Source organism: Gymnoscopelus braueri (genome assembly GCF_963280865.1).
Source record: "Gymnoscopelus braueri genome assembly, chromosome: 7".
Taxonomy (NCBI): domain Eukaryota; kingdom Metazoa; phylum Chordata; class Actinopteri; order Myctophiformes; family Myctophidae; genus Gymnoscopelus; species Gymnoscopelus braueri.
The window spans coordinates 21,206,970-21,226,784 of record NC_137608.1 but is presented as its reverse complement, the minus strand read 5'-3'; the positions used below and the strand labels follow the sequence as shown (position 1 = coordinate 21,226,784).

The following is a 19,815-nucleotide window of genomic DNA, read 5'->3' as shown; positions in this document are numbered from 1 at the left end:
GGCATGTCTCATATCACGAAAATAGTTGATCTACAAGCTCATAACGGTACATAGCGTATGCCTAATATGAGACATTATACAAAGTACTACCGAGTAATCTTTTTCCACTAAAGTAAATGTCTTTGCTTGTATTTCAGTATAGTTAACCCATTAAAACCGGGAACGCATCTGTGTAACCACTTAAACCATTATTTTATACTTTGGCTATTCAAAAATAGCAGATAGACAAGCTCATAGCGCGGCACTTGTTGCCGCGCTATGAGCTTGTAGATCTGCAAATCTGTGAATATATATTTTCAAAGCAAACATTTTTAACTCTAATCTTTGCTTCTGGGGGTCCCTGGAACAAAATATTTTGAGATGGGGGGGTCTGCGGCCAAATACATTTTGGGGGGACTTGACATGAAAAGGTTTGAGAACCACTGAAATATAACATACGTTTTTCAGAAAACAGTTTTTTTCAGGATTTAGAAGACATTTTGTAGAATCGGAACCTCAGGCCTTAACTGCTGGTCATGAAAACTAAATTAAGTGGTGCAGGGAAGCCCTTAGCTCCTGCTATGGGATACAGCCACCAGGCACAGGTAGCCGTAGCCAACAGGCAAAGATTGTTTCTGTCGGGAGAAATGATACAATCACATATAGATGATCTGTTTATTAAAGATGTGGACTTCAAACTTCTCCATGACCATGTTTTATGTGAGAACTACAAATTAAGACAGAATTTAGCTAAGGCAGAGCACAACACACCATTTTGACAGACTGATGGTGGGTTCAGTTTAGCTGAATTTAATGTACAGACAATTACTCAAACATCAGAAATGTGTTACTGGTCTTAACGTTATGTCAACCACTTTTAATAGTGGTTAATCGCTTTTAATACTACCTCATCCAAACACTGACATATTTGTTTGGGAACAATACACATCATTGTGTAATTTTAGTTTTCCATATACAGTATACTTCCTCACTCAATGGGGAACATGTGCACGGATCATTGCACACGAATAGAACATGGAGATTGTTCTATTCAAAAACAAACAATATGTCTTCCACAACCATTACTTAATTCTGTCGACTTCATCCAGACAGCTGTGATTGAGAAATGGTTATTTTCCGCCATGGTCGTCCTGCGATGACAAGCGTTTCTAGAAACAAGCACCACAGATGGTGATAAAGGTAAAGGCTCTGATAAGAAGTCCATTGGAATAGGATTGTCAAAGGGCACTGCTTATAGTCGATGTGACCCCGTCTGTGTGTGCATATGCATGTGTGTTTGTTTGCACAACTGAGTGTAAAAATATGACCCTAAACATAAACTAACACTGAGGCTTTAGCTGTGTGGTAGTTTTAGGGAGTGGGCATGTATTTACATGCCACCAATGGGATTCAGTGTGAGGCTGCATGTTTACAGGGTACGTGGGCTGTGGATTCATGGGAGTTCTGGTGTGGGCGTGTTGACTCTACCACAGAGTCCACGGAGGTTGCTTGAGGGGGAAAGAGGCCAAAGAAGAAACGTTGACAGGAATGGAGATAACAGCCCATGGTAGTGCTTGTCTCTGGAGAGACCGTCTGATCATCAGCCTGGGACAAATGCAAATGAAAATCGATATGAAAATCACCAAATGTGGAAAGGTGATACGATATAATTATACGTAATATATAGTGAAACCAGTAACACATTCTCACTTTTCAAAATAGCCGATATACAAGCTCACTGTGGCACCGGACACTATCATACGGTACCACCAAGTATAAATCAGGGTATAGTGTATGGCCATGTCAGGGTGTGTGTGAGTGGCTGTGTATCTCTCTTACCCGTCTCTTCCCAGTAGGAACAGTGCAGGTATGCTGGGTCTAGCAGTGCTCCCATCAGTAACCATATCCAAATACTGGCTGTCGTTATCAACTGCATCATCAGCAATCAACACTGCTTTGCCTCCTGCCTCCTCCACTAGTCGAGCCTTATGGACAAACGAACAGCCCCTGCAGTTCATGCAGATAGAAGAAAACATAATTTTTTAACATGTGTGAGAATGACAGGAAAGAAACATAGTATGAATACATATTCATGATGATACACATTGACTTACACATGTTAAAAACCAAATCCCCATTTTGTTCAGCAGAAGAGTTCCTCCTCATGGACAGTAATACTGATCATTATCGTGTGTGTAGATCAAATGCCTTTTTCATGTGATAACAAAAATGATTAACCAACCTTGGGCAGGCAGCATCAGCCAGGCTGCAATGCCAGTCTGCGATTGGATAAGCCTGGGTATTGAATGCCCAGGTACATGTTGTTACTGTTGGGTGGAAACCTTATATGTCCAAAACCTTTTTTATGATTTAATTGTTTTTTTTTATAAAATAGAGAAAGTATCTACAAGCTCACAATGCGTCTTGAGCTCGTAGATCGGCTATTTTCACTACTTTTGTGAGACACTCTTATATGATGAAGTAGCATTCGGTTGAAATCTGGAGATGCAAGGCTTCTGCCGGACAGCAACATATGTATTCAAGTCTCTGACACATGGGTTAGTGATGTTTGATGTTTACATTTTTTTTATCTAGGAACAGTTCTTCTTAAATCGTTAATGCCCCTTCAGTCACATGACTAAAATGTAGTAGACTTTTGGGTAGAGCTAGGATAGATAGGATGACTCCTCAAAATCTGCCTAAAACCATGATAGAAATATCTCTCTTATTATCCTGGTTAGTCGCTCTATTGGAAACAACTTACTTTTGTGTTCCTAAAGGCAATTTTCTTATGAAATCCTCTTCAACATGCAAAAAAGTGAAAACTTTCAACTTAACTATTCTGTTTTGGATGTCACCACATGATTATCATTTACTGCATTTGAAAATATTCTGCATTTTAAGTTTTTTTGTCCAGAGAGCTATGGAATTTGGCATGACTAAGTATCTGTAAATGCATTTTCTTGGGCATAAACGTGTATTATTCAATAGGGCATCGGCTTATGTAAAATCAAATGTATAGACATGAATGGTTCCTAGATGTTATTTACTTGCTCCAAACCGAGTATACACAGTATAGCACATGCACACATAATTACCCTCGTTCCAGTAGGATTACTTGTCCCTGAATTAACTCTCTGTTCCTCATTTCTGAGCAGCCGTCTGCTGGCTCTGCTGGCACAAGTAAAATCTCATCATAAGAAGAAGTCTGGGTCCCAGATGAGAAAACAGAGAGGCAGAAGAAGTGCCAGAGAGGATGGAAAAGGGGGTAATGAAGACCAAAGCACAAACAGAAACGACCAAAGAAAGACCACCATAGAGCAATGTGAGGGAGAGATAGGAGAGAAAAATAAATAGAGCATTAGTGGGGTATGAGGGAAGAGGGCTGACACTTTCTTTGGTGAATAATAAATCCCAACAACAACAACAACTAGTAACTACACAGTTACAATAACATTACTTACAAAATCTCCACCAAAGTCTTTTGCAGGAGCTGCACTGAAGATGTAACCTATGTCCTCAGGACTGATAATTCGGAAGTAGAGCAATTCATTGACCCCAAGACCTGGAACAGTCCAAATTGGAGAGACATGTCAAAGAAATTGATGTTCACTTCAAATGTTGTGTATAATTATATTATCAGGAGGCAGGAGCACCACAATTGTCTGACTGTTATGTTTAAATCGCAGCAAGTTGACAAAGAACCTGTGTGGGATCGGAAGGAACAGCAAAATGATGACATGTCGAGAAGGTAAGTGAAGTAGGCCTGTCACAATTATAGTCTAATCTGAATTATTTTGCATAATGATCATAATCGTGTCCATGTTGAAAAAAAATCTTATATTTTCAAACATTTTCTAAAAAAAAAGAAAAAGTAAATAGCAGCTCTACAAGCTCTCAATGCATAGCAGGGTTGTGATCTTGCAGATCGGCTATTTCCACTATTAGTGTTGTCAGTCATTTCTTTGTATACATTTATTTGTCATATCCTCCCTGTGCAAACTTCAAATCCTAAAAAGCCAAACAGAAATGTAATTTTCATTCATATATTCCAGTGTTCAACGACAGAAACCCAATTAAATAGTTCATCACAATTATTTGAGTGACAATTAATCGCCAGGTAAAATGTAATAATCGTGACACAGTGAAGTTGACGTTACATCAACAATCTGTCAGGCATTCAAAACAGCTCAGTGTAGGTTGGTTACCTGGACAGATCACTTATACTGTGTAGGCCAGGGGTCTTTCGGTACAGGGGGTCCTCCTAATATTTGTGTAATAGGATATTATTTTTTTTTTTTTTTACATTAACCACTTGAACCCTAGCATCCCTATTCTGAGGTGAACAAAAATAGCAGATCTACAAGCTCAACGCCTCGCAGCTATTTTCGGCAAAGAGGTTTGGTGTAATGGGAAAAAATAGCAGACCAAGTACAAGTGAAAGGTCAGGTTTACTAAGTATTGACGGTTTAAGTGGTTAAATGTTGTTTGAAAATACACATGAACCATGAATCCAACACTGATGATAGTGCTGCCAAACACGTCTATGAAGCCATCTATGAAATCTATGAAAAGGTTTAATCTGCAACACAATTTATACAATATATAGTGGGGGTCCCTGCTTCATCTCTCTCTCATCTTAGGGGTCCTTGGCCTGAAAAACGTTGAAGACCCCTGGTGGATGAGTTACCTGAACAGATCACCTACTGTGTGTGTAGGCTAATGTTTAGGCTACTCGTAGCTAAAATGCAGACTCAGACGTTGGCTGAAATGCAACCATTATACCCGTGCCTTTCTCACCTGATATGTAACTAAAATGCATGAGAATACTCCACAGACAAATAATCCACGATGTTTCAGTCATGTTAGCCATGTCGAAGGCATTTAACCGCAAGGTTCTGTAACATACATTGATATAATGGACGGACCGGTTTCAAGTGAGACACGAATAGGTGCAATTTCCGGTCATGTATTTCAAAATAAAACCCAACGGATAGGTACGCAGGTTTTTGTATTATGTGTAGCTACTGTAGCTATATATACACTACACACACACATAATATTTCTATGTGTAAAAAAAAATGAACCTGTGTTTACCTGTATTCATTTTATTTTATCATTATTATTATTTTATCAAATACTTTTATTTTGACGGCTAACTCGATCTCTACTTGCGTTCTGTCGAGCCCCCAGATTGAACCGCGGTAGAACAGTGAAGCTGCCGTCGCCTGGTGGTCAAATCTGGGATAGCAGCACTTTTGCATTGAAAACGCTACTGCGCATGCTTATATTGTCTGAAACGCTAGTGCGCCTGCTCTATTGGCTCTAATATTGGAGCCAGTCCAGGAAGAAGAGGTACTTCCGGGTGCTTCTAGCACTTGTGAGCAACTTTCATTGAAATTAATAGGTGGGGGCCGGGCAGTCTGCCCTCTAGATATATTATAACTCTATGAATGAATGGATAGTACATGGGTGTATTGTATACGCATGCGCGCTAGCCACCAAAGCACTTGTAGTCTGGACTAGAGATTTTGAAATTAATCAAAGCATTTGCAGCCTGACATCCTCTCTGGTACACTCATCTCATCCCATTTACTATTATGTCCAAAGCATTCAACCAATTTACAGTAATAAGTAAATGTGATGGGACCAATAATTGAATAATGGCTAATCATATTCTTTAGTTTTTTTAAAACATGTTGGACAGAATATATATATATTTTTAGAAATGACAATGATTTCCCCCAAAATCCAATTAAAAATGTCCAACAGTTCTTCTATCTGTCTGTCTCATATTGTCACTTTGTTCTGGAACCACACATAGCTGAACCCTATTCTCTCCTGCACCATGCTCAGGTCTCTCTCTTCCAAGGGAAAGTATCATGTCTGTCTATAATGTGAATTCCTCGATATGAATCTACAATATTCTATAGTGGACCCAGTAATATGTGTTCTTAAATTAGGTATTGATTGATTGAGTGATTGATTGATTGAATACTTTATTAGCCGTTTGCAAAAGAAGCACAGGAAAGTACATGAAAGCATGTAATGATGTTTTGCATAGTAACTATGCAAAACATCATTACATGCAAAACATCATTACATTCTCAACACTACATTGAGAAGGCTAGGTGGTGAGCTGTCAGATAATATTCACGACTGGTATAGCTGACATAAATGTATGATAATGATAGCAATAACATAACAATCATTATTACATTCAGCACTTATCTCATTTTGAAAATGGTATATAATAGAGAGTGTGCCTTGGAGAACAGCCTGTGTGCCTTTAACAGCTTTTTTCCTGCCACTGTGCGCTTAGTAGCCGAGGACATTAGGGACGGTAGTCAATATGACAGATGAACTGAATCAGAGCAGATGAACTAAATTAGGACAGATCATGATAAGATGAATTGCACCACTATTTGCACTGTTTTTTAGACTATGACGTGCTTATTTATATATTTGATATTTGTCTTTAGGGAGTGTGGTAGGATATATGTAGGATTGTAGGATGTACTGTATGTTTTCTCTGTATTTTCTGTCTTTTTTTTAAAATGCTGACCCTGGGAGCTGAGCTCCAAAATGTCCTATGCACTTGTGCAAATGGCAAATAAAGTCTATTCTATTCTATTCTATTAAGTATTTACTTGCTAATAAAGTGAGAGAAAATACATTCACTGATTTTACCCAGCAAAATCTTTCCTTAAGAGATATACTGTAAATGGGATACTGAGTCTCACTGCTCATTTTGTAACAATTCAGATGAAAACGTTACACATTTGTTTTGGAATTGTTCTCAGATTTGTTCATCTAGACATTTTTATTTAAGATGGAACGTATTTTATTATAAATCTTTTATTTGCACTTGCCACATCCACAATTGCAAATTCAATGCAAATTATTTTTCTTTCTTTCTTTCCTTTTCTTTGTTTATACATTAACAGGTGGTCTTTTACACAGAATAAATTATCCAAACCAAGAAATATGCATGCATTTATTGAACTGTGTTTTTAGTGTAGCAGATTTGAACTTTACACATCCTGAACCAAGTAGTGTCACTGTATCATCTACTCCTGCACCATGGTCTGATGCCTCCTGCTCTTCTTAGATGGCCGTGGTGGACAGCAGCAGTTTGCTGTCTTTTTGCAATGCTTCTTTTTACCTGCCCTCACCTATCATGAAACAAATGACAAATTAGTAGTCTGTTAGAACACAGTGTTTTCACAAGAAGAACCATAGCCAATGAGATTTGATAACCAATAATATACCACCCCAAGCCATATACTTTTTAGTGTAGAAATCCTTTCATGTTTGTTTAAGAGAGGGGGAGGGGGGGGGGGGGTTACTAGTAATAGGCTACTCCTGTGCCAAGTATACATTGTTATATTGTTGGACTGACAGATACAGAGATCTCCATATATGGGCATAAAAGGGACAAGGACTGACAGATACAGAGATCTCTGTATATGGGCATATCAGCATGCCCATATATGGGCATTTACTGATGACATTATGGATCTCCATATATGGGCATAAAAGGGACACGGACTGACAGATACACATATATCTCCATATATTGGAATTAAAAGGACACAGGCAGAAACAGACATCTCCATATATGGGCACAAAAGAGACACAGAGTCAGACAGACCGGTACAACGCATACTCTGACAAAGTTTGAGTGAGGGCCGCTACCCCTAACCTCTAGTATCTAAATATTTTCTGACTCTTTTAGTAGAGTGCTCAAATTTAGCAGCCTCAGTGAACATTTTCCTCCATTAGCTTGAGGGATGGTCTTAAATTCTTCTCACCCTCGCTGTCATTTCAATGCCTTTACAAACATACTTGGCTGAAAATACAGACTGCACAATTGTAGTAATGTGAATAACAGCCGCTTGTAAAGACTGTAGCTTTAATAGCTGTCATTCAGTAAATAATGTATTTGTCAATCTTTATTCTGTACTTTTTGACAGCTAAATATTATGTATTTCTTTGTGTTTGTATGTTGAAGTATCCAAACACTGTTTGAGTTTGTAGAATATTGGGTTATTTAACTACTTTTTTGACTCACTAACGGCACAGCACTGAAACCATTCGATGCAACTTCATGAAGTAGGATTTCTAGCAACAATAAAATCACCAAATGTGGATTTCCTATCGGTAGCAGAAGTGCTGACATTGATACCATGACAACTAAGGAACATAATACAAAAACAGACAAGGAACAAATATGCAGTAGGAAGCACAGAACCCTTTTAATAGTCAAACCACCAAGGTACACAAAAACACCAACACAGAGAGAGAAGATGCACAGGAAAGACCAGGAAAGTCCTTGAGAGGACAGAGGTCAACTTAAACTGAAATGGTACAGTCGTTTACAATTATCCAGGGGCTCCACTTGCTCCAAAGTTTCGCCAAAACAGCTTCTCTGGAACGTGCTCTCAGCTGGGTAATTCCCTTTGGTATAACAGCCGATGTCGAGTGCCCCGTTCCCTTCGGTATATCAGCCGATGTCGAGTGCCCCGTCTAGAGTGAGGGAGATTTCATAATTAAGTATACCCATATGGGTAGAGAAAGAGTGGGTGGAGGTCATGGTACTCTCCCCAAGAATGTGAGAGGACTGTGTGTGTGTGTGTGTGTGTGTGTGTGTGTGTGTGTGTGTGTGTGTGTGTGTGTGTGTGTGTGCGTGCGTGTATGCGTGTGTGTGTGTGTGTGCGTGTGTGCGTGTGTGCGTGCGCGTGCGTGTGCGTGTGCGTGTGTGTGTCTGTGTCTTGCTGTACTGTACCTTGCCGTCGTCCCTATACACGTATTCTATCTCATGTTCCAGTCTGAAGTAGCTAAGAGGGCCAGACCAGCTGGATGCAGCAGTTATGGTCACATTCAGGTCCAGTCCCGGCATTTCCTGGCAGGTCAGTTTCTTGGGAGGGTCTGGCTGGACTGTAGGGGTTAAAAACACACCACAGATCAAAATCACAGATTTTAAGAATCGCTTCTAGCTCCCAAAGTTATTTTTTTGTTTATGTTCAGACAAGAAAATTAAGAAATCACCTGAAATGAATTACTTCATACAGTACTTCAAAACACTATACTATAAATGCTGTACTGTACTGTACTGTACTGTACTGTACTGTACTGTACTGTACTGTACTGTACTGTACTGTACTGTACTGTACTGTACGTATAATTTATAATTCTATTCTGTACATTTCTTTGAAAATTGTGTTTTATTGGAAAATGCCTTAAGATAAAAGCAGTAGCATGTTAATACCTTTTCTAATACCACAAGGCGTTTCTGTCTTGTCAGCAATCATGTCACATGATAATTGTTCAAATAATGGAGATGTCATTTTGTAACAAACCTCTGTAAAAAATATTGCAGCCCTTATTTGACAGAGCCAATTAAATTAGATTTACCAATCTCTCTGAGATAAAACCTCTTGGTAATCTTGAGGTATTCGTCGCTGTTGATGGCCTCGGCAGTGACTTCCAGCTTGTTCTTTTCCTCCTCACATGGGTTGAGGGAGTGGATAATTTCAAACTGTAAACCCCCATCTGGGTGCTGACCAGTGCTATTGATCCAGGTGCAGGACTTCTCACCTTCGGTGCTAGAGATGCATATAATAACATTAATAAGGAATAGGACATGAAATTGAGAGTCGACCTTCCTCCTGTCTGTTATGTAGATATATCTACACTGTGTCTGCACGTTAATCTTTCATTGTACCACAAATAACAGAGGTTGCCTATTGCCAGTGACTGCTGGCTTATTTGGATCAGTAAATAGGAAAGGGAGAGTAAAAAGTAGAACAGACACAGGAGAGAAAGTGTAAGAGGCCAGCAAGGAATCAAGGATACATCCAGAGAAGAAGAAGACCCCACTGTTGCCTAATTCATGCAGTAAATTGTCAGTATAAATTGGCCAAACTCTTGGCAAGTTTGTGTTTAGTTCTGCTTGTATTCTGGCTTACCAGGAATGGCCCAGTCCAAGGCGTACCGCTGTGAAATCACTATGGTTCCATTTGCAGCTGAAGTTACAATTGTACGATGTTGCCCGGCAGTGCAAGGACCCTACAAACACACATATCGTAATAATCAGTCAATCATTTATCACAAAACATGCATTTTTGTGATTGTTTATTATCTGGGATCTGGAGTGGTAATACCACTACATTTCATCTCTATAAGTTATGTAACTACAGTATATTTCAGGCCAGTTCAGTTGAGTATTCAGTGTTCTCTGCCAGCCATTAATGAAAGAATTTGTGAAAATCGACAAGATGGTTTTCCGAAGGGTGTATCTTTGATTTTAGTTTCTTAATGAAAAAATATTAAAGTAATGTCGGCTGCTTTTGGTTTAGAAGCTCAATGTAACATTCTGTGTATCCACAAGACAACCTGACAGTCATCCTCAGGTCAGTGTAGCAAATGCAGAATATTGATCAGTCATGGACCATAGGCTAAAGCTATCATACACATTCTAGTGTTAAGTGGTACACCTGTTTAATATTGCACACAAACAAATATCTTACCGTATTCCTCGTCCTCAGCCTCAAACCGCAGATAGGCTGATGATAGCTTCTCCGCTCCGGTCCAACAGCTGTATTCTCCCAGCATTGGAGCATCCACATCACTCACAGTCAGATTGAAGCCATCGTGATCATCAATTTCTTCCTCGTCGCCATCTCTTGTAAACCTCCATGTAACCGGGCCGTCAGTCTTCACGTTACATGGTATTGTGACTGATTTATCTTGTTTAGCCACCACCACTTTAGACACGGACACAAATATTAAGTCACATATTTAAGTCATTTTTATCAAAGCACAGCCAGATAAGGAGTATGCTCATGATTCAGTAGATGTAATCAGACACAGTATACAGTATAGTACTTGTTCTCAATGTGGGGTCCCAGTGGTCCTTGAGGGGGGTTCCAGAGGGTGCCCAACAAAATTATTAATAGTTTGGTATAACCAAATGGGCCCTTGCAGTTCTGTCATTCTGAGAGTGTACAAATAGCCAGCTGTAGTAGGCTAGCTATGCTGTACACTCTCAGTCAGTGTAGAAATTGGGGTCCCAGAGATAATGTTCTTATCAAATGGGGGTCAGTGGCCTAATGACCAAAACTGGTCCTTGAAATTAAAAAGGTTGAGAATCACTGGTCTACATTTTAATTACATACTGTACTACTATTTCTCACCCTTCTACTGTGTATGTTGAGGAACCAAAACCAAATAATTTTACTCTTGTGTACTCGTACATGAGATCTTGAATCTTATTATGAAACTTACCAGTGTCAGGAAATGTGCCAAATCCATATGCTCCTGTGAGGCTGATAAAGAGCAGGATGACAGATGATGATAGAGTCTTCTGAAAGAAAGAAAGATAAAGAGAGAGGGGTGGTAGAGAGAGATATTGAGTTGTCTATATCTATTATTCACTGATACTGTCTTTAAAAACAATAGTAATAGTTATGAACGGTATTGCATCTATACTAGTAGCAGAGGAACAACATTCCTCTGCTACTGTGATCACGGAGTACTTTCATTGGATGCATTAATTTTATTTTACCTCTCTTAGCACTGTGCGTTAATAGTTAAATACGATTTTCAATACTGATCTAAAACAAATTTCATTATTCCCATAAAAGAGTGACAGAGAAATAAAAATTATGTATATACAACTTCCATGCCATAGTGACTGTAAAATAAGATAATGTAAGAAAATAACCTAGCAGTTATACATTTTTCGGTCAATAATCATTCATCACCGCACTTTCACGTACCATTGTGTAGACTGCGATGTCCCTTTGAAAAATCTGTGTTCAGAATTAATAATCCTGCTAACTTGATGAAATGCCTTGTTGGACTGCATCATTTTATATGTCTGAGAGGTGGTTGACTTCTCAAAAAATAAAACCACACATCATCATACCCATGTGGGTAGAGAAAGAGTGGGTGGAAGCTGGTCATGGTACTCCCCAAGAAAGACTGTCAGAGGACTGTCTGTGTGTGTGTGTGTATGTGTGTGTGTGTGTGTGTGTGTGTGTGTGTGTGTGTGTGTGTGTGTGTGTGTGTGTGTGTGTGTGTGTGTGTGTGTGTGTGTGTGTGTGTGTGTGTGTGTGTGTGTGTCTGTGTCTGTGTCTGTGTCTGTGTCTGTGTCTGTGTCTGTGTCTGTGTCTGTGTCTGTGTCTGTGTCTGTGTCTGTGTTTGTGTCTGCTCAAATGAACCAATAGGTTTCTCAGAAAGTTAGTTTATTTTCAGATTCAGATTCAGATTCACTTTATTGTCACTTAGATGCACAGTTAAGGCACATGTGAAAAACTTAAGCTCGGAAGCACCAATACAATAAAACAATTAAAAACATGATAAAACAACCTAAAAACACTAAACAAACAATAAACACATGGCAAGAATATCAGTCAAAGAAAGTGCATAGTGCAGAGCATAGTATGTTGGGTGTTTTAGCCCTGAGTCCCTCAGGGCTCTCTACAGGTGACTTTTCTGTTATTGCTGTACACTAAATATCTTTGCTTAAAATAGCGATCTAGCTCACAATGCGACGCAACGCATTGCGAGCTTGTAGATCTGCTAATTTCTGAGAAGGTTTCCCCATAATACGGATCCTGGGGTGTTTTTTTTGTGCTTTTAATTAGGGATATTGTGCTTCGAATTGTTGCCAATAAAATGCTCTATTCTATTCTGTTATCATATTCCCATCCAGACTGGAGTAGCTATGGGGGAGCAGACAAGCTGGGTGCATGAGCTACAGTAACGTCTTGTTCAGGTTCTGTCCCATGTGCTGACATTACAGAGAGGGTCTGGCTGGACTGGAGAGTTAGAAAATAACAACAACAATAATGTGAAAGGCCCAGATGTGCAGTTAATTGTTCACACGGTCAGTAGGGTATCTGAACATTAGGGGCAACAACAAGAGATGTGATCAGATTTGAACAGAACCATGAAGAAAAAGCTATTTTTCTTTCTTTCTTTATATTAACCTTAAACCAATCAAAACGTACCTTTGGCACAAACTGTCATAACATTATTACTGTAAATAAGAGACCCACCATAGCCTGATGGTGGTATGAATTCAATTCCTCAACACTGTTTTGCATGTCAAATTTCTGCAGCACAATAGGTATGTGTGTATTTCAAACATATGAAGAGAGGCTGAAAAATGGTGTGAGATATGACTGGTGTCAGTGTGGCCAGGGATTGTCCCAAATACGAGTTGTTTCCTCTAAAATATCAGCTTGTCAACAAAATCTCTCGGATAAACAAAATGGTATCACACAAACACATGCATGCCAACACACACGTCATACTGTATTTTAAAAAGAGGAAATACATTTTCATAAGTTGGTACAGACAGAAAAAGGTAAAGATATTGTAATGTTGCCAACAGGAATTTCCCCATATCCATCATTAATTAGCTCAAAGGGCAGCTCTTCACCTATAGAGCTATATAAACTAAAGACACAAAAATCAGAGAAATGTATCGTTTCATTTGAGCAGACATAAAGTCAGTCTTTCTAAGAATTCAGCTTCAAGTTTCAGTTCTTCAATATCCTACAAAAATGCTAAGAGAAGTGTACGCTACTGCGTTGTCAATTATTCCTAGTAACTTTGTGCGAAGGCGCTCAATTGGAAATGGGGAAGATTCTCATGAAAGCAAAAAAGAAACTAAGGCACTGTAGCAAGTAGCCCTGCCCGACGTAAAACGGGGTGAATGTAATGGAGTAGCCTTGCCAGCTCATAAGCCTAATATCTCCTCTGGCCAATAATAATAATAATAATAATGATAATAATGATGATAATAGCACAAACAAAGTTACAAAGAGCTTCACACAGCATCAAAGACACAAAAATGGTCAGAGAAACAATAAAAGAGCAATAAAATCACTCCTAAATGTCTGGCTGTAGGCTTTACATTAACAGCTAAGTCGCCAAAGGAAATTTCCCTTTCAAATGAACAATAGAAGAATGGTTTCCAACGTGGTAGATCCAGGTTTGAATCCTGGGTGTTACACTCGCTCATCTTGAATAATGAAATTACTCAGACATGTTTCAGCTATGCCTTCTTCAGATAATTAAAGGAGTGATAACAAACTATATAAGTAGAGAAAAAACACAAGGGCAGGTGTGGCCGAGAGAACAGAAGGCAAATTAATAATGTAAACGGTTCAATCAAAAGATTCAAATCAAATTAAGTACCGGATATTTTGTGGCCACTAATTTGAAAATGCAAAAACTTTCTCTCTTGTTTCCGGTGATCTCCTTTTCTATTGTCAAGGGAAATGCCCATTGCTTCTAGAGAAGAGGGATCAAACCTCTCTAGAAAGAAAAAAGAAGAGGGATCACACTTATGGACCTCTTTCTAATGTTTCACATCACACATCACATCATATTTAAAAGTCTTCCCTTGTGCAACATTGCAGCAATGATTGCAACAACTACATTTATAGGAACCTTTCATCTCTGAGCATAAGCAATAGTTGGGGATTTTAAGTTTGCAGCTTTTTCATACACAATAAGGGAGTGTCCACACCTGGCCTGTCTGGTTCCCTTAATCCGAACCCTAGATCGTTTATTTAATTGTATTTGTTTTGGCAGGTTAGAACAATACCACTGGAAGGAACTGCACTGAAACACCTTGAACATGTGTCTCTGTCATCTTTCAAGTGAACTCAGGTTGAGTATCCCAGTGATTTTTTTGGTCACAGGTCCACAGGTGTCCTCGAGAGAGTTACAGAGGTGTACTGTAGTTAAATTAGCCTGGCTGCATCCATGGGTGGCATGCAGGGTATTGTATTCGGTCCACTCCTCTGTCAGGGAACAATATACCTTGAGAACGGCTGAGCAGATGTAATGAAAACTGGTGGGAATGGCCAGCTGCACTGAAGTGATGATACATTTTTCAACTGAAAAAGACAAGGCTACAATGACAGACTAAAAAGTACCCTGCATTCCATTATAACAACCAGTTTTCCATTAAGTATACAAATATCTTCTAAGATCTTTATATTTGAGATGCTCCTATAATTATTCTTTCTTGTACTGTACAGTATTTGCATAACAAAGTTGATAGATTATCCAGCTGCTTATTATGCTTCCAAAAAGGTAATCATGCTGACACGAATAACATACTGTATAGTGTATATTTTAGGTGTTTTGTCATTTGCATATACCGTATTTATTTCCATACCCTAAATATAAGTCTAAATATGGACATTGCCATTTGGTTCCCAAAAACCAAATGGCCTATGTTTTGCACTTGGTTTAACCAACCCAAGGTTTAAGAAATGAATAAAATAAATGAGGGTATCCCTTTGTTTCAATTCTACTCCTCTACATCTTAGAGGCAAATATTGTACTTTTTACTCCACTACAATTATTTTAAAACTTTAGTTACAAGTTATTTTGTAGATTTAGATTATTATTACAAAACATAAATTTACCAATTAAGCCCTATTTTATACTTTGTTCTACTCCCCAGCTCAGTAGCCATGTGGTTGGAGTATCAGCCATGACATTGGGAGGTCAGGGTTCAATTCCCTGTGTGGGTCATAACAGACTGTAAAAATGGGACCCAATGCCTCCCTACTTGGCAGTTAGCATCAAGGGTCTGTACTTCTATATCATGACTCGGGATGTACTTGTATATCAAGTTGCCTCACACTACAGAAACAGGAGATAGGCTCCTGCACTGTGGACCACATGGCTTGGGAACCGTTGGCTACTTACTATTCAGAAATAGCTGTTGTGTTGTTGCTATTTTCTAAAGATTGTGACAAATTTTGAAACTTTTGAAAAAGCTTGGGAAATGAATGAGACATTCTGCATACTTTTGTACTTTTACTCAAGTAAAAATGTGAAGCATCATGTCTGCTTTGTGGTACTGCTACTTTTACTTAGTGTAAGTTAAAAAAAACTTCTTCCAGCACTCTTGAAGTCCTTCCTTGAAGGGATTTCACCTAAAGCCTTTTCTCTAAGATCACCAAGATATGACTCCTCTGCAAAAGGACCAAGGTGGGACGTTGTTTCACTCAATTAAGGGCTAAGGGCAAACTATTTATAATAATAATAATAAAATAATAAAAGTAATAATGCAACCGCATGGATGACCAAATTGAAGTGGTGTGGTTAGAAGAATATTCTATGCTCAAGCCTATTTCAACCATGCGTGAACCAAAGCGTCCCTATTCTCAGGAAATATACAAGCTTGTAGATCGGCTATTTTCGGCAAAGATATTTAGTGTACCATAGAGGGACCCCTGGGGGACTCTTCTTGTATATAGGTTATGTAGTTATGTAGGGTTTAAGTGGTTCGTTTGAATTTGAAAAACTAATTTGAACTTTTATACATTTTGTGTTGAACATCATTAAATCTGAAGTGACCATGACAGGGTATCTTAATACTGATATTTCAGACCTTTCCAGGTACGAGGCTTTAATTAATCAGTTGATTAATAAAGCCAAACATTTGGTCTTCTGCTCAATATTGATCTTGTTGTAGTGTCCGACAAGGCAAGGATAGCAGAAAGTGGTGTCATAATAGATTATGGGTTGAGTAACCATTCCATCATTTTCTGTACTATGAAGATTAATCTGTACTCAACTGCCACAGTTCTTAAAATAATGATATAATAAATCAGGTCTCTGATCAAAGCAAAGAGGCACGTGTTGATTGTCAGAGCAAAATGAACTGGTCCTCTGTTTCGGAAAAAACATGGCATTCTTCTAATTACTGTTTTTAAAGCTATAGACAAACTACTGCTGAGTGTTGTAAGAATAAAACACTGGACTGAAGCCTGGATGAATTATGACATTCAATCCTATTCCAATGAAAGGAATATGGTAATTACAGGGGAAACAGAGATGTTCAGAGTTGGGCAAATTACAAAAAAGTAAGGAATGAAGTGAGCAGTTTAATTAATAATACTAAAAAGCCTGATTTAATGAGAAGATTGCTAAATACAGGAATGACTCAAGTAAGCAAAGTCCCTCAAGCAGCTTGGCTACGAACTAACAAGTTGAAAACAAAAACCAGTAAACCTCAGTCCAGATATTGGAAACAAGGTTATATCAAATAAGAGGATTGTGGCAGGCAGGCAGTCTCAATAATGACTTTACATCAGTTGCCAGCAGGCTGGTTCAAAAACGACCTGGCCAGTCAGGACAGTATGGGGCAGAGGTACAGAATGTCCATCAGTATTCTCAATAGCGGGTTCGAGCCGATTGCTTAATGGGTGTCTAGACAGGTGTGCCTGAGCTTAACCGGCCCAACTGCTCCAAAGCCACTTATAACAATATTCCAGGCAAATGCTGTGAAGAGTAGGCTATCACTCATGTCACCCATTTTGTAAACCTGTGTAAAGCAAGGACATTTCCCCAATGATCTCAAGCTTGCTAGGGTAATTCGGCAACAAAGGGGATGAATTGGCACAAAGAAACCTGACCTGTCTATCTTGTGTTTTCTGTTTAAAATATATAACAGAAAATATAAATTTTGAACTAGTACCGGTCCTCACACAATCTACTCTATTCTGGTCACCGACACTTGTTTAATGTATGTAACAGACTACATCAGGGGGGACATAGGTAAGGGGAATTTTAAAATGTTGTCAACAGGAATTTCCCCATTGCCATTACTCACCAATGTGGAGCTCATCGCCTACAGTGTAATGTCTAAAACATCACTAATGTGAGAAAAATATATATACATTCTGAGAAATCAGAAATATTGGTTCATTTAGTAGATATTCAGTCTTTCTAAGAATTCAGTTTAAGTTTCAGTTCTTCAACATTCTAGGCGGCCTACAATAGTTTCCTCATTTTCCCAATCACCCTAACCAAAAGAAGGGCATCTCTCTCTGTACAAGTGAAAATGAGAATGGATCGGATGATTTTAATGAAACATGGAGAGAAGAACATGGTCGAAGTCCCAATCAAGGTCAAGGTCACAATTAATCAGCCATATCTGAAGAACAGATATAGAATAAGAGATGCCCTACATGGACCAACCACCAGAATGCAAAACATCCAAGACAAAACAGATGTTCGTCGCCCAATAGTTTTTGTAATCGAAGTGTCACTGAGCAAGTCACTTAACCCCTAACTGCTCCTTAAGGTGCTGTATTAGTAGTGCCCACTGCTCCTAATAGTTGGGTAAAATGCAGAGGACGAATTTCACATAATATGTACTGTGACAAAAGTATTATTATTAAATATTAAACATGACTATTTATATGTCCATGTTAATTTGGCCAATTATTTTTTAATAAATAAACACCTTTAAACCTTTGTGCAAAACATTACAATTCCAAAGGCAGCATTCTCTGTCAGTGCTCCATCTGCTTGGAACGAGCTCCAGAGAGGTCCTTAAAATCAGATCACTGCCTTCCTTGGGTCAATACAGGGCAATGGTTTCCAACAATTTTGTTCAAGATTGTAACTGCTTTAATTAATTTCTGGTCTATCTGTTTTAGTTCTTTGAATATTATTCAAAAAACATATATTGAATATTATTTATATTGATGTGTATAAATGTATATTCCTTGATTATTGTGTTCTGTATCTAGGCTACATTGAAAATGAGGGCCTGCCCATCAACTGCACTCCCGAGTTGAAATAAAGGTTATGAATGTGGTTTTATCCCATTGACCGAGGTTGGTGGACCTGATGAGAAGAAAATAAAGGGTTTGTTTGAAATGAAATTACTTTCTATCTTAGCTTCCCTTCTGGAGTATTTTATAATGCATGACTATAGGGGCATCAGTCTGATGCCACATGTTTAAGGACTCACTGTATGACTAATCTATTTAGTTTTTTTTGCCATTGCTATTTGCTTTGCCTTTGCTATTTTGTATGCACTTTGAGATTTGTAAAAATGTAAAGTGTTACAAATATTTATTATTATTTTATGAGCCATGAACAGAGAGCTAGCACAACAGAACTTCAACAAGTGGCATTTGCAAGCTCTATGGGTTTAATATACATACTCTAAAATCCAGTAGTTTGTAATGTAATGACTTACTTCTCCAAATGCAGAAAGCTCTCACTTTAGGCCCCTTTGAACTTACCAACAGTGGAACTTGTGGTGTGTGCAGGCACTATCTGTTCTTGTTCCAATTAAATAATTCAATATTGCTCCTGTAGAGAGTCATTTAAGTTATACAGAGTGCAGCTTTATGGAAACAGCAGGTTGAGACTAATTCAATATTTACTATTGTGGGGGAAAAAACTCAGGAACTTCCTCCTGGGAATCCATCCGCAATCCACCTTGTGGGTGACACAAACACACATGGGATTAGGTGGCTGCCCCCTGGCTGCTAGGCAGAGTGGTGGTGGCTCATCAGAGTACACTGCACAGTGACAGGACCTGTGGTGTTGGGTTGGGTTGCTCTCCCTGGCCTAAACCCTTAACCACAACCCATGTGTCCCTGGGCAGGTCATAATAGGCAAAAATAGGTGAACATTCTTAAAAAATGCGGTGTGCGATGCGTTGTGAGCTATTTTTGGGAATGGTGCCTAGGATAGAAGTACGTAAGGTTTACATGGTTAACTTTTGAGAATGACATCTTTTGTATTTACCATGTACATAATAGGCCTTGTTTATTATATTAATTATTCGATTTTGTTTTACTTCTGTCTAGAGCTTTTACATATGTATGATACAGTACGTTTGTCATGTTTTATACATTTTATTGAAGAAATATAAATGGCAAAATAAATATAAAAGCACCTTGTAGGCCTATAGCATATAAGAACATATCACCTTTTAGTGTATGATCACCAGGCTTCAGAACCACTTAGCTGTGGTAAGGCTGGGATTCG

The 19,815-nt window shown here is 38.6% G+C and overlaps 2 protein-coding genes across 2 annotated transcripts; both read right to left on the bottom strand.

Moving 5' to 3' along the window:
• Positions 1–640: 640 nt before the first annotated feature.
• LOC308088724 (protease-associated domain-containing protein 1-like) lies at positions 641–4,911 on the bottom strand. Its single transcript, XM_080433282.1, has 5 exons — positions 4,780–4,911; positions 3,444–3,544; positions 3,078–3,187; positions 1,819–1,986; positions 641–1,584 (listed from the first exon to the last, which is right to left on the bottom strand). Exons 1-5 carry the CDS (start codon positions 4,850–4,852, stop codon positions 1,464–1,466), a joined length of 573 nt encoding a protein of 190 aa, XP_080289408.1. The 5' UTR covers positions 4,853–4,911; the 3' UTR covers positions 641–1,463.
• A 3,302-nt stretch (positions 4,912–8,213) lies between these two features.
• On the bottom strand, positions 8,214–11,859 carry il12b2 (interleukin 12B 2). Its single transcript, XM_080432550.1, has 7 exons — positions 11,763–11,859; positions 11,269–11,347; positions 10,512–10,748; positions 9,951–10,050; positions 9,397–9,587; positions 8,768–8,919; positions 8,214–8,508 (listed from the first exon to the last, which is right to left on the bottom strand). The coding sequence occupies exons 1-7, from the start codon at positions 11,763–11,765 to the stop codon at positions 8,335–8,337; spliced, it is 936 nt and encodes a 311-aa protein (XP_080288676.1). The 5' UTR covers positions 11,766–11,859; the 3' UTR covers positions 8,214–8,334.
• Positions 11,860–19,815: the final 7,956 nt, after the last annotated feature.

Coding starts and splice junctions, on each gene's coding strand:
- LOC308088724 (XM_080433282.1), bottom strand. CDS start 4,852: ATGGCTAACATGACTGAAACATCGTGGATTATTTGTCTGTGGAGTATT. Junction 1,987..3,077: donor GTAATCCTACTGGAACGAGG/GTAATTATGTGT, acceptor CATGAACTGCAG/GGGCTGTTCGTTTGTCCATA. Junction 1,585..1,818: donor TTCCTACTGGGAAGAGACGG/GTAAGAGAGATA, acceptor CATTTGTCCCAG/GCTGATGATCAGACGGTCTC.
- il12b2 (XM_080432550.1), bottom strand. Junction 10,749..11,268: donor TGGCACATTTCCTGACACTG/GTAAGTTTCATA, acceptor CCGTGTCTAAAG/TGGTGGTGGCTAAACAAGAT. Junction 9,588..9,950: donor CTTGGACTGGGCCATTCCTG/GTAAGCCAGAAT, acceptor ATGCATCTCTAG/CACCGAAGGTGAGAAGTCCT.